We start from the raw sequence: 12,116 nt of genomic DNA on the forward strand, positions 1-12,116 counted from the left end.
TGACATTCTACTGCTCAGTTGACAAACGTGAACTTTAATACTGGCACCTGGCCAACAAGTGTGTTTGCTTCTTTCTCCTTCTATTCACCTTTCCAATCACATGACAATATCCAGTCCAAGTTCCCTAATCAGAGCATGTCTCAAAGTTAAAAATCAGCAATCTGAGCACGTTTCTGCAACCATTCCTATCATCCTTCGGCCAATTACCATAATAAAGCAATACCGCTGCTAAGTTTTGCTTAATGTTTGCCAATTCAGTGCTCGGATCACAAGCCATTTGTCAACAGCATTACCATGAAAAACAAGAATCAAGATTAAGAACAACTTACCAGCTCATAGTTGACTGGTGGCAAGCACGGTGTCACAACCTGGGGGGGGAAAAAGTAGGTTTAATTTCAATGTTTCAAGCCAAACAGTTTCGAGGTTCTTGCAAGCTGTGTGGACGAGAGCGGAGACTGCAGGGAGAAGGAGTGAACTGAGCACGGCACCATGGTACAGGGAGCCATTCAAGTGGGGGCAGGAAATAGGAGCGCAGTAGTGGTAGGGGATAGTACAATTAGGGGGATAGATACTGTTCTCTGCAGCCATGAGCATGAGTCCTGAAGGCTGTGTTGCCTGTCCGGTGCCAGGGTTAAGGACATCTCCTCCGGGCTGGAGAGGAACTTGGAGTGGGAGGGGAGGGATTCAGTTGTCATCGTCCACATTGGTACCAACGACATTGATAGGACTAGAAAGGAGGTTCTGCTGAAAGAATTTGAACAGTTAAGATCTAAATTAAAAAACAGAACCTCCAAGGTAATAATATCAGGATTACTACCTGAGCTACGGGCAAACTGGCAGAGAGTAAATAAAGTCAAGGGGTTAAATGCATGGCTCAAAGATTGGTGTGGGAGGAATGAGTTTCAGTTTATGGGGCACTAGCACCAGTACTGGGGTGGAAGGGAGCTGTTCTGGTGGGATGGGCTTCACTTAAACTGTGCTGGGACCAGTGTCCTTGTGAATCAAAAAACTAGGGCTGTAGAGAGGGTTTTGAACTAAATAGAGAGGTTAGGGGAGGGTTCTGGAGAGGGGATACGTAGGCTTACAAAGCAAAAGGATATGTCAACATTGCAGGGCAGCTATTTAGGTAATGATTCCCAGAGTGTGACAAAAGGGACAGTCCATACAAACATAAAAAAACGCAGCAAATTGGGTCAAAGGAGCAAAAATGGTAAAAAGGCAAAATTAATGGCTCTTACTTAAATGCACACAGTATTCAGAACAACATAAATGAATTAACGGCACAAACAGAGGTTAATGGGCATGATCTTATAACCATTGCAGAGACGTGATTACAAGGGGATCAAAACCGGGAACTAAATATTTAGGAGTATGAGACTTTTCGAAAGGACAGGCAAGAAGGAAAGGGTGGTGGGGTAGCTTTGTTAGTATAAGATGGAATAAGTATGATAGCAAGAAATGATCTTGGCTCAGAAGATGTAGAATCCATATGGGCAGACGTAAGAAATAACAAGGGGAAGAAGACGCTGGTGGGAGTAGTCTATAGGCCCCCTAACAGTAGCTATGCTGTAGGACAAAGAATAAATCAGGCAATAATGAGGGCATGTAAAAAAGGCAGTACATTAATCATGGGTGACTTTAATCTTCATGTAGATTGGGAAAATCAAATTGGCAGAGTTGGCCACAAGCAAGAATTCATAGAGTGTATTCGGGACAGTTTCCTAGATCAGTATGTAGTGGATCCAACCAGGGATCAGGCTATTTTGGATCTGGTATTGTATAATAAGGAAGGTTTAATAAATAATCTCAGAGGAAAAGATCCCATAGGAAACAGTGACCATAACATAGTAGAATTTAGCATTCAGTCTGAGAGTGAGAAACTTGGGTTGGAAACAACTGCGCTAACTTAAATAGGTATGATTACAAAGGAATGAGGACAGAGTTGGCTGGAGTGGACTGGGAAAGGAGCTTAGCAGAAAAAACGGTTAATGAACAATGGCAGACGTTTAAGAAAATACTTCATGACTCACAACAAAGATATATCCCAGTGAGGAAAAAGGATTCTAGAAAGGGGATAAACCAACCATGGTTAACCAAGGAAGTTAAGAATAGTGTCAAATTGAAAAAAAAACATACAACGTGACAAAGATTAGTGGTAAGCCAGAGGATTGGGAAAGTTTTAAAAAAAACAAAAGATGACCAAAAAAATAATGAGAGAGAAAATAAACTTTGAGGGTAAACTAGCAAGTAATATAAAAATGGACAGTAAGAGCTTCTTTGAACATATGAAAAGGAAGACAGAGGCCAAAGTGAACATAGGCTCCTTAGAGAACAGGGGAAATAGTAATGCAAACCAGGAAATGGCAGAGAGGTTGAATAAATACTTTGCATCAGTCTTCACGGTAGACACTGATAGCATTCCAAAAATACTGATCAATCAAAGGGCAAAAGAGAAGGGGAGGAAATAAATATAATAACTATCGCTGGAGAACAAATACTAGGAAAGCTATTGGGGCTAAAGGCCAATAAGTCCCCTGGACCTGATGGGTTGCATCCTTGGATATTAAAGGAAGTAGCTACAGGGACAGTGGATGCACTGGTAGTAATCTTCCAAGAATCCTTAGATTTTGGAAAAGTCCCAGAGGACTGGAAAACTGCCAATGTAACACCCTTATTCAAAAAGGGAGACAAAAAACAGATAACTATAGGCCAGTTAGCTTAACATCCATCACTAGGAAAATGTTAGAGTCTATTATAAAGGATGTAATAGCAGAGCATTTAGAAATGCATAATATAATCAAGCAGAGTCAGCATGGCTTCATGAAGGGGAAATCATGCCTGACAAATTTATTGAAGTTCTTTGAGGAGTTAACAAGTAGAATAGATAAAGGGGAACCAGTAGATGTAATATATTTAGATTTCCAAAAGGTGCTTGATAAGGTACCACCCATAAGGCTACTTAATCAGATAAGGGCCCATGGGGCAGAATATTAAGTTCGGCGGGCGGGTGCGTGACCGACCTGGCCGAGCATAAAATGATGCACAATGACATCGGGCAAGCATTCCGGCATCATTGTGCAGTCCCGCGATATTTTGTTTGGCGGGTGCATGCTGGAGTTGGCTGCACGCCCGCTGACAATTAAAAGGCCTGTGAAGGCCATTAAAAAGGTAATTAAATTCAAATTTACACTACCTGTCCAATCTAACGGTTGGCAGACAGACGAAAAGGCCAAGTGGCCTTTGCACTTTTTAGGATACCTCATCCAAGGGCGGGATGAGGTTTCCTAAAGCAAATAAAATTTAAATAAAAATTTTACACTTGAATTAAAAACACGTCCCCTCATGACTCTGATTTGTGACATTTTTATTTCCTTCAAACAGCGCTTCATCTCCCTGAGGCAGCTCTGTGCATTCGCATGCACAAAGTCTATGCTCAGCCCACCCGTCATCCTCCGCCACAAACCCCCCACCCCCCACAGGTAGCGCTTAATTGGCCCGTCAGTGTAAAACTGCAGTGTGGTGCCAATCGTGGGTGGCGGTCGGCTTCCAGTCTGCCCTTGCCAAGCCACACGCCAAGGGCAAAATTCTGCCCATCATGTTGGGGATGATATGTTAGCATGGAGAGAGGATTGGCTAAGTAATAGAAGACAGAAAGTTGGGATAAGGAGGGCAGTTGCAGGGTGACAACCTGTAATGAGTGCAGTGCCACAGGGATCAATGCTGGCGCCACAATTATTTACAATGTATAGTAATGACTTGGATGAGGGAAGTGAATGTACTATCGCCAAGTTTGCGGATGACACAAAAATAGGTGGGAAGGCAAATGGTGAGCATGACACAAGGAGTCTACAAATGGATATAGGCAGTAATCTAAGTGAGTGGGCAAAAATGTGGCAGATGGAATTTTATGTGGGAAAATGTAAGATTATGCACTTTGGCAGGAAGAGTAGAAGAATGAATATTATTTAAATGGAGAAAGACTGCAGAAAGCTGCAGCACAGAGAGATTTGGGGGTCCTCGTGCATGAATCACAAAAAGCTAGCATAAAAGTTCAGCAGGTAATAGGGAAAGCAAATGGAATTATTTCAAAGGGAATGGAATATAAAAACAGGGAAGTCTTGCTAAAACTATGCAAGGCACTAGTAGACCACGGCTAAAATACTGTGAACAGCTTTGGTCCCATTATCTAAGGAAAGGTATACTGGCATTGGAGACAGTCCAGTGAAGGTTCACTAGGTTGATCCCGGGTATGGAGGGATTTTCTTATGAGGAGAGGTTGAGTAGGTTGGGCCTGTACTCAATGGAGTTTAGAATAATGAGAGGCGACCTTATTGACACAGATAAGATTCTTAGGGGGCTTGACAGGGTAGATGCTGAGAGGTTGTTTTCCCTTGTGGGAGAGTCTAGGACCAGAGGGCATAATCTCAGAGTAAGGGGTCACCATTTAAGACAGAGATGAGGAGGAATTTCTTCTCTCAGAGAGTTGTGAATCTGTAGAATTCTTTACTGCAGAGGGCTGTAGGGGCTGGGTCTTTAAGTATATTCAAGGCGGAGATAGACAGATTTTTAATCAGTAAGGGAATCAAGGGTTATGGGGAAAAGGCAGGAAAGTACAGTTGAGGATTATCAGATCAGCCATGACCTCATTGAATGGAGGAGCTGACTCAATGGCCTCCTTCTGCTCCTACATCTTATGGTCTTAAGTTAAGGCAAAACAAATAACCGTTATGGAACACAAGTAATTTTCTTAGAAATTAGAATTCAGGTCGCAATACCCGAACAGGGAAAATGACTATATTTCCAATTCAGGAGGCAGTAATGTTGTTTTAGGAAAATATTAACCAGCATGCTAGCAGCACATCCTTGAGAGTATACCACCCATTACCTGATAAAAAGTCATTGTGCAATCAAGCCAGAACAAACTAACAAGTTAAACACACACCTGGTCTACTTCAGTGGATAGCTGCAAATGATCACATTTGTGTTTCTCAAGTACTTTTAACAAATTCTTACACCAGCCATATCATGAGTTTGAACATGCAATGACCAATACTGGTCAATGATTTACCCAAGAGGAAAATTGTTTTCCTCTATGTTTAAAGCTGCAAGAGACAAGTAGCCTACTGAATGTAGGGTATTGTCAATCATCACTGGAAATCTTTACATTTTCAGTGAACTGACATGTCTTACTTTTCTAACTTATTTTGTATAAACAGATCCATGGGTAAGAAATTTGAGTCATCAGTTTATGTATTATTTGTAATGCTATGTTTTATTTATTCTTAGTACTCTTGGGATGGCTGAGTACATTTTGACCCCAATTATGGTTGTAATTTCAGAATGTTATAAAGTACAAATTATCCTTCTTGTCTTGAGGATTATCTTGTCACAATACAAGCATCTTTCTGGAAAGTTACTACAGGCAGAAACAATGTTATAATACTACAGCACCCGTTCCATCGCAATGTGAGTGGCATTGGCAAGGACACATTTGTTGCCTACCCCTTATTATCCTGTGGAAATGATGATGATCTTCCGAAACTGCTGTTTAGCAATTGTTTTTACAGATAAGTGGATTGTTAAACCACCTCAGAGGACATAGCATGAATTGCAACTGACGGGGTTTCTTCCCTGGAAGACGTGATGAAGTTCTGTGATAATCATTGTCAATTTTTCTCGACTAAATTAATTTAATTCAATATCACAATTTGCTATGTGGGATTTGAACTCCTGTCCTCTAAGTTGCTTCTACAGTACCATAACCACTAGATATCATTATCCTCTGGGCTGATAACAATATTGCGTTATAGTAGCATAAGGAACACTTACGAATGAGCTAAAGACTAAAGTTCAATCTCAGGGTTCAGATGTTATGCTCATTACCTGGCACAACTGAATTCCTTGATTAATTACAAACTGCTCAGTTAGTAACACTCTCACCTTTGAGAAGACTGTGGCTTCAAGTCTGACTCTAAGGCCTCAGCACTTAATCTAGTTTGACACTTCAGGGCAAAATGAAAGGAATGCTGCATTGTACAAGGTGGTAGTTTGGCTGATGAACAATTAAAACTGAGGACCCAACCGCCTGATTAGTTGGACATTAAAGACTGATCATAAGCAGCTGGTCTTACAGTTTCAACATGCGCTTCACTCAGCTCAATTTACCGGCACATTCATCAAAGCTCAATTTTTAAACAGTGTCGCTGAACTGAACATTTATCAACTGTCTCAGCAGCTGTCATAGTTAACATTTGGAAACATGCTCAACTCCTCAATAGACTGGGAGAGTTAGAACATTGAAACTTGAAAACAAGTGGTTAAAATGCCAATGAATAAAATAAAATGATAGGAAACATTATGCTGTTGATTGAAAAACTGCATATGTTGCTTGCAGAATGTTTGTCTCTTTACAAATAACTTGCCCTAGCCATAACAGAAAATGGTATATGCCTGCTGACATAAGCACCAGAGGAAGATCATTGTGGCTCAAGAAGCATGTGCACACATCTGGCCACGTAGAACCTTTGGTTATTTCTTTTCATTTTGCAACTTTCCCTGTCCAATTCTTTTATTGCCATTTGCACAAATAGCTCATGAATAAATGGATTTGTATAAAGAACAAACAAACTTGCATTATGCAGCATTTTTCACATTCATGGGACATCCTGAAGCTTCAAATTCAATTACTGATAACTGCTCATCTCATCAAGTAGGCAAATGCAGCAGTCAATTCCTGCACAGAAAGGTCCCACAAATAGCAATTGGATAATCTCTTTCTATTTATTGATGTTGTTTGAAGGCCACACGTTAGCCAGGACACCAAGGTAACACCCCTACTTTTCTATGAACAGCAGCATGGGAGCTTTTAGGTTCACCTGAAAGTAACGTCTCATCTAAAATCCAACACCTTCACCACAGCGGCAATCCCTCTATCACGTACTGAAGTGTTTTCCTGGATTAAATGCTTAGATTTCTGAAATGGGGCTTTCATTCCCCACCTTCTGTCTCAAGAGGTCAAGAGTACATCAGTGACCATCAAAATAGTACTGATCACTGTAGGGCTAGAATATGTCAGAAATATAACTTGCAAACACCTATTCAAATGCAACATATCTGCACAATGAAACATAGCACATCTGCTTTGGGTTTAGCTTTCAGGTTGGACTCAATTTTTCCAAATGGAAAACAGGCCAATGACATTTGGAGGTAATCACATCGCAGCCTCTCTTAGGAAAAAGACTGCACAACAATCTGACAGATATGCTAGGAATATGGAGTGCATGATTATCATAAATTAATATATCCCATTCATTACCACCAAACCCACTAAGTCAGTGGAAGCTGACTATTAATCTATTAACAAAAGCCTCATTTGCATTTCTCAAGTTGTAATACAGAAAGGTGGACTGAATGAGTACAGCTTCACACTTTTCAAAACTTCAAAATATAAAACAGTCCTATTGCGCAGGATTGGGAGAAGGAAAACGACTTGAATTCAAAGTTTCTTTACATGCCTAATGCAGCAAAGTGGAATTCTGGGACCTGCTCGAAATGGTTTCCTTCAGGGGTTTCTAAATTCAGCCAAAGGATATTTTGTGATGAGGTGTAAAGTCACTTTTACTGCTGCATAACAAGAAAGTTACATGAGATAAAATGAAAAATAAAAGAGGGTGGGACAGGGTGACAGTGCTTCTCCAGTTTTCTCATGCTTATGGAAGTTATCGCTCTTAGACATATTACTATGGGTCAAGCAAAAACTATTGTCTATTATAGTTGATAGTTTCACAGCATTTTCAGTAAACTCATGGGAGCAGATTGTCCATTTATAAATGAAACATGGCACACAAGAAGGGGTAAGGGTTAAGAAAAAATCTGACAAGAGGAAGTATTATCCTCAGCACAAATGTAATCTGCACAAGCACAAAAGGTGATTTTCTGAACAACTTACTGGAACCAAAAGTATATCGACAAGCACGGGATATTAGGTAATCGATTTCCTGGCAAAATATGTATTTTCATAAATTTGTGGCCAGGTTTTTTCCTATGGCGGGCGGGCTGGGCTGGGTTTACCCGGGCAGGCTAATTAAGGCTTGCCCAGCGTAATACATGGCTGGTAGCTACCTGTGCGGGTAGGGGGAGGAGGAAGAAGCGGGGCCAGCACGCTTTCACACATGCATGCAGAAGAGCGCAGCAATCTCTGAGGCATGGAACTGCCTCAGGGAGATTGAATGGATATTAAAATAATTAAAGCATTGATTTAAAAATGTATTTAAACATGCCCCCTCATGTGACTGTGTTTTTACATTTATGAAAATTTATTTATTTATTTAATAAAAGCTTCAGGAAACCTCATCCCGCTCGTGGATGAGGCTTCCTGAAAAACGCGAAGGCCGTTTGGGCTTTTCATCTGCCCGCTAACTTAAGGTTGGGTGGGCAGCATTCTCAAGTGGCACAATTGATTTCTTAACGGCCTTAATAGGCCGTTTACATTTCGGTGGGCGCGCAGCTGACTCTGGCACGCGCCCGCCAAACAAAATATCGCAATGGCACGTGTTGACATCAGGACGCACGCCCGACACGATCACACGTCATTTTACCCGCCCCCACACGCCGACTGGAAAATTCTGCCCCGTCTCTTTGTTTCTATTCAAGAAAAGTAGCCCAATTCCATGAAACTACCAGGGAATGTACATTACAGTTGTTCCCACCTATATAAACTGATTGAATACAAGCACCTTTATTTTGAATGAAAGAAGTGAGTACTGGATCAATGGAGGGGGCTTCATACAAGATTTCTTTTACAAATATTACTTGTGAAAAAAATTAAATCCTGTAGCTGGTCTCCAGAAACAAAATTTGATTATTTTGATTTTAACTCAGGGTCAATATTCAATGGGTGAACAGCAGTAAGAGTGTAAAATTAGCCAGCTGCTTCAGAAATGAGGCTTAGGATATTAGGAAAGGTGGCTGATAAGTTGGTTAAAGCAATGGGTTTGAGTGAGATACTGAAAGTTATACCACAGAATAGGAGGTCCAGGCAACTGGAGTGTGTGGCACCAATAGTGGGTCAAAGGACAGCAGACGCTAAAAGAGCCAGAACAAAAGGAATAGTGTGCTTGGAAGCAATAAAGGGTTGGAGGAGATTGAAGACAGGGTGGGATAAGACTGAGAGGGTTCTGAGATGAGGGTGAGGATATTAATTTTGATGCTTTGAAAACAAGGATAAGGGAGATCAGTGAGCACGAAATAATGCTGAAAAGGTTACTAGTGGCAGAATTTATGCAAGATGGAGGCAGGAAAGCATTAGAGTAGCTGAATCTTGTTGCGAAGCAGCAGATGTTGGGATGGAGACAGGCAATATCATGGCAGTATAAGCAAGCAGTCTTGTGGCAGAGAGGATATGGAGATTGAAGTTAGCTCAGGATTAAACAGAACACCATGTTTGCAAACTGTCAGGTTAAGCATAAGGTAATGGCTGGAAAGGAGAACAAAAAATGAACCAGTAAGCAAGAGAAACTTATATGTTTTAAAGTAGATTTCACTCTGAAGGCATACAATGAGAATAGCTTAATTGATGTTGTATCACAGCGAAGAATTAGCAGGAACATTGCAGCAGTTGCCAGAAGTTATATTCAAACTTAATAGCATAGCACACACTCCATCACCCCACCCCCCTCCCTTGTGTACCAAGAACTGTGATCTCTCAGTTCTACTGTCCTTTAGAAAGGCTCTGAAGACCGCATATTGTATCAGATACATAGCAATCCTTAGCATCTTACTGACAAATTGTTATCACATGCAGTGTGCAAATATCGCAGATCTTTTAATGAAGTATGAAATATAGACATTTGTCTCAATACATTGTGCTGTATCTTATCAGGCATAAAAATTAATGCATTGCTTGTGAAAACAACAGGTCACACACATCAAGGCAAGAGTTGCTGAGAAACATTTCCGAAAGTCAGAAGTTTGGATTTGTTACAGTGAATGCCAAAAGCTCAATTAAGTTCTGAATATTTGTCAGAGTCAGAGGGGACAGGCAGCAACCTGAAGTCAGACACACAGATCAAACTTGAGGCTATGAGTGGTCAGGCTGAAGAGGGCAGCATAATTTCACTAAAGCTCCAAAGCAATGCAGATAGAGAGAGCGAGAGAGAGAGAGAGAGAGAGAAACTCAGTTGGCAGCCCATGTCCACGGTAGAAAAAAAGTGTGGTCTTTTTCTAGTTTTCCTTTCTAAAAGAAAATGGGCCAAATTTGCTTAAAGGAAAATGCTGTGTGAATGAAACATACCATCATTAATGTAATAATCAGCAAGCAACTTGTGGGAAAGAGGAGATGCCCCATGAATTGTGATTCGCCACAAGCTGCAAGCTGTTTTTGCACTGCACAGCTGTTAGCTTCATAAAAATGACATCTCACCACTAACAAGCTGATAAGTTCAATTAGGTTGTTGCATTTACACATTAATTATCCAGTAAGCCCACTGCAGAAAGTTAAGTCGAGTAATAAATAGCAGAAAGTACCCCTTTGGCAACCAATATTTAGATCATCCTTTTAACACAGTAAAACAGGATCATTATCAAACAAAATTTCCCCTGGAGCCATATAAGGGGATATTAGGGCAGATGATCAAACACTTGGTGAAGGAGGCTGATTTTAAGGAACGTCTTAGAGGAGGAGAGAGATGGAAAGGTTTGGGAAAGGAACTGCAAAACTGAGGGTGTTGGCAGATGTCGACAACAAAAATGGTGGAAGGTTAAAACTGGGAAAGCTCAAGAGGCCAGGGTTGGAGGAGCATAGGTTTTTGAGGCTTGTTGAGCTGGAGGTAACATCATATTTGTGATTAACTGTCAATCAAACTCTCTAGTCTAGAAGTAAACAATTGAAGTGTTGAGTCTCATTTCTTCAGGTAGAGAATCATTCTTAGAGGTTTTAAAAATGACAAATTTTATTTTTTAACTTTTCCTTTCCATCTCTTTTTTTCTCTTTTAATCAATTTTTTCTTTCTTACTCTGCGATTTTCATTTCATTTTTTTCATGGGATGTGAAATGCTAGGCCAATGTTTGTTGCCCATCCCTTATTGCCCTTGAGAAGGTGGCAGTACAGCACCTTCTTGAGTTGCTGTAGTCCATGTAGTATGGGCATACCACAGTGTTGTTAAGAAGGGAGTTCCAGGTATTTAATCCAGCCACAGAAAAGGAACATTACTCCAGGTCATGATGGTGTGTGGCCTGGAGGGGAACCTACAGACGGTGGGGTTCCCATGTATCTGCTGCCCTTGTCCTTCCAGGTGGTAGAGGTCACAAGGTTGAAAGGTGTTTTTGAAGGAGGCTTGGCAATGCATCTTCCAGATGGTACACACTGTGCACTGGTGGTGGGGGAAGTGAATGTTCAAAGTGATGGATGGGTGCTAATCAAGCAGGCTGCTTTGTCCTAGATGGTGTCAAACTTCTTGAGTGTTGTTGGAGCTGTACTCATCCAGGCAAGTGGAGAGTATTCCATCACACTCCTGGCTTGTGCTTTGTAGATAGTGAACAGCCTGAATGCTGTCCAGATCTTGATGCATGTGGACATCAACTGCTTCAATGTCTCAGGAGTCATGAATGGTGTGGAACATTGTGCGATCATCATCGAACATCCCCACTTCTGACCTCATGATGGGTGGAAGATCAGTGATGAAGCAGCTGAAGATGGTTGGGCCTAGGACACTACCCTGAAGAACACCTGCACTGATGTCCCAGGGCTGAGATTTTTGGCCCCCAATAACCATAAACATCTTCCTTTGTGCTAGGTATGACTCCAACCAGTGGAGAATTTTCCCCGATTCCCAAGGACATCCATTTTGCTAGGGATCTTCACTGCCGCACTCAGTCAAATGTTGCTTTGATGTCAAGGGCAATCACTCTCACTGCACCTCTTGAATTCAACGCTTTTGTCCGTGTTTGTACTAAGGCAGTAATGAGGTGAGGTCAGTGGTCTTGACGGAACTCAACCTGTGCATCGGTGAGGGGTTTTCACTGTACAAATGCTGCTTGATAGCAGTGTCGAAAACACCTTCCATCACTACTTCCTTCTCTTTCATTAACAGATTTGTCATTGATTTCTCCCACTCTA

General features: G+C 41.3%; 1 protein-coding gene across 7 annotated transcripts in view; it reads right to left on the minus strand.

Annotated features, from left to right (window-relative positions):
- The window catches only part of LOC121276097 (tensin-3-like), a 488,964-nt gene that overhangs the window by 228,610 nt on the left and 248,238 nt on the right, over nt 1-12,116 (minus strand). For all 7 annotated transcript variants that reach the window (XM_041184035.1, XM_041184034.1, XM_041184037.1 and 4 more), the window contains one exon: nt 330-368. In XM_041184035.1, the coding sequence (XP_041039969.1) occupies nt 330-368 (39 nt within the window). The remainder of the gene's footprint in view (nt 1-329; nt 369-12,116) is intronic.

Source organism: Carcharodon carcharias, chromosome 3 (genome assembly GCF_017639515.1).
Source record: "Carcharodon carcharias isolate sCarCar2 chromosome 3, sCarCar2.pri, whole genome shotgun sequence".
Classification (NCBI taxonomy): Eukaryota; Metazoa; Chordata; class Chondrichthyes; order Lamniformes; family Lamnidae; genus Carcharodon; species Carcharodon carcharias.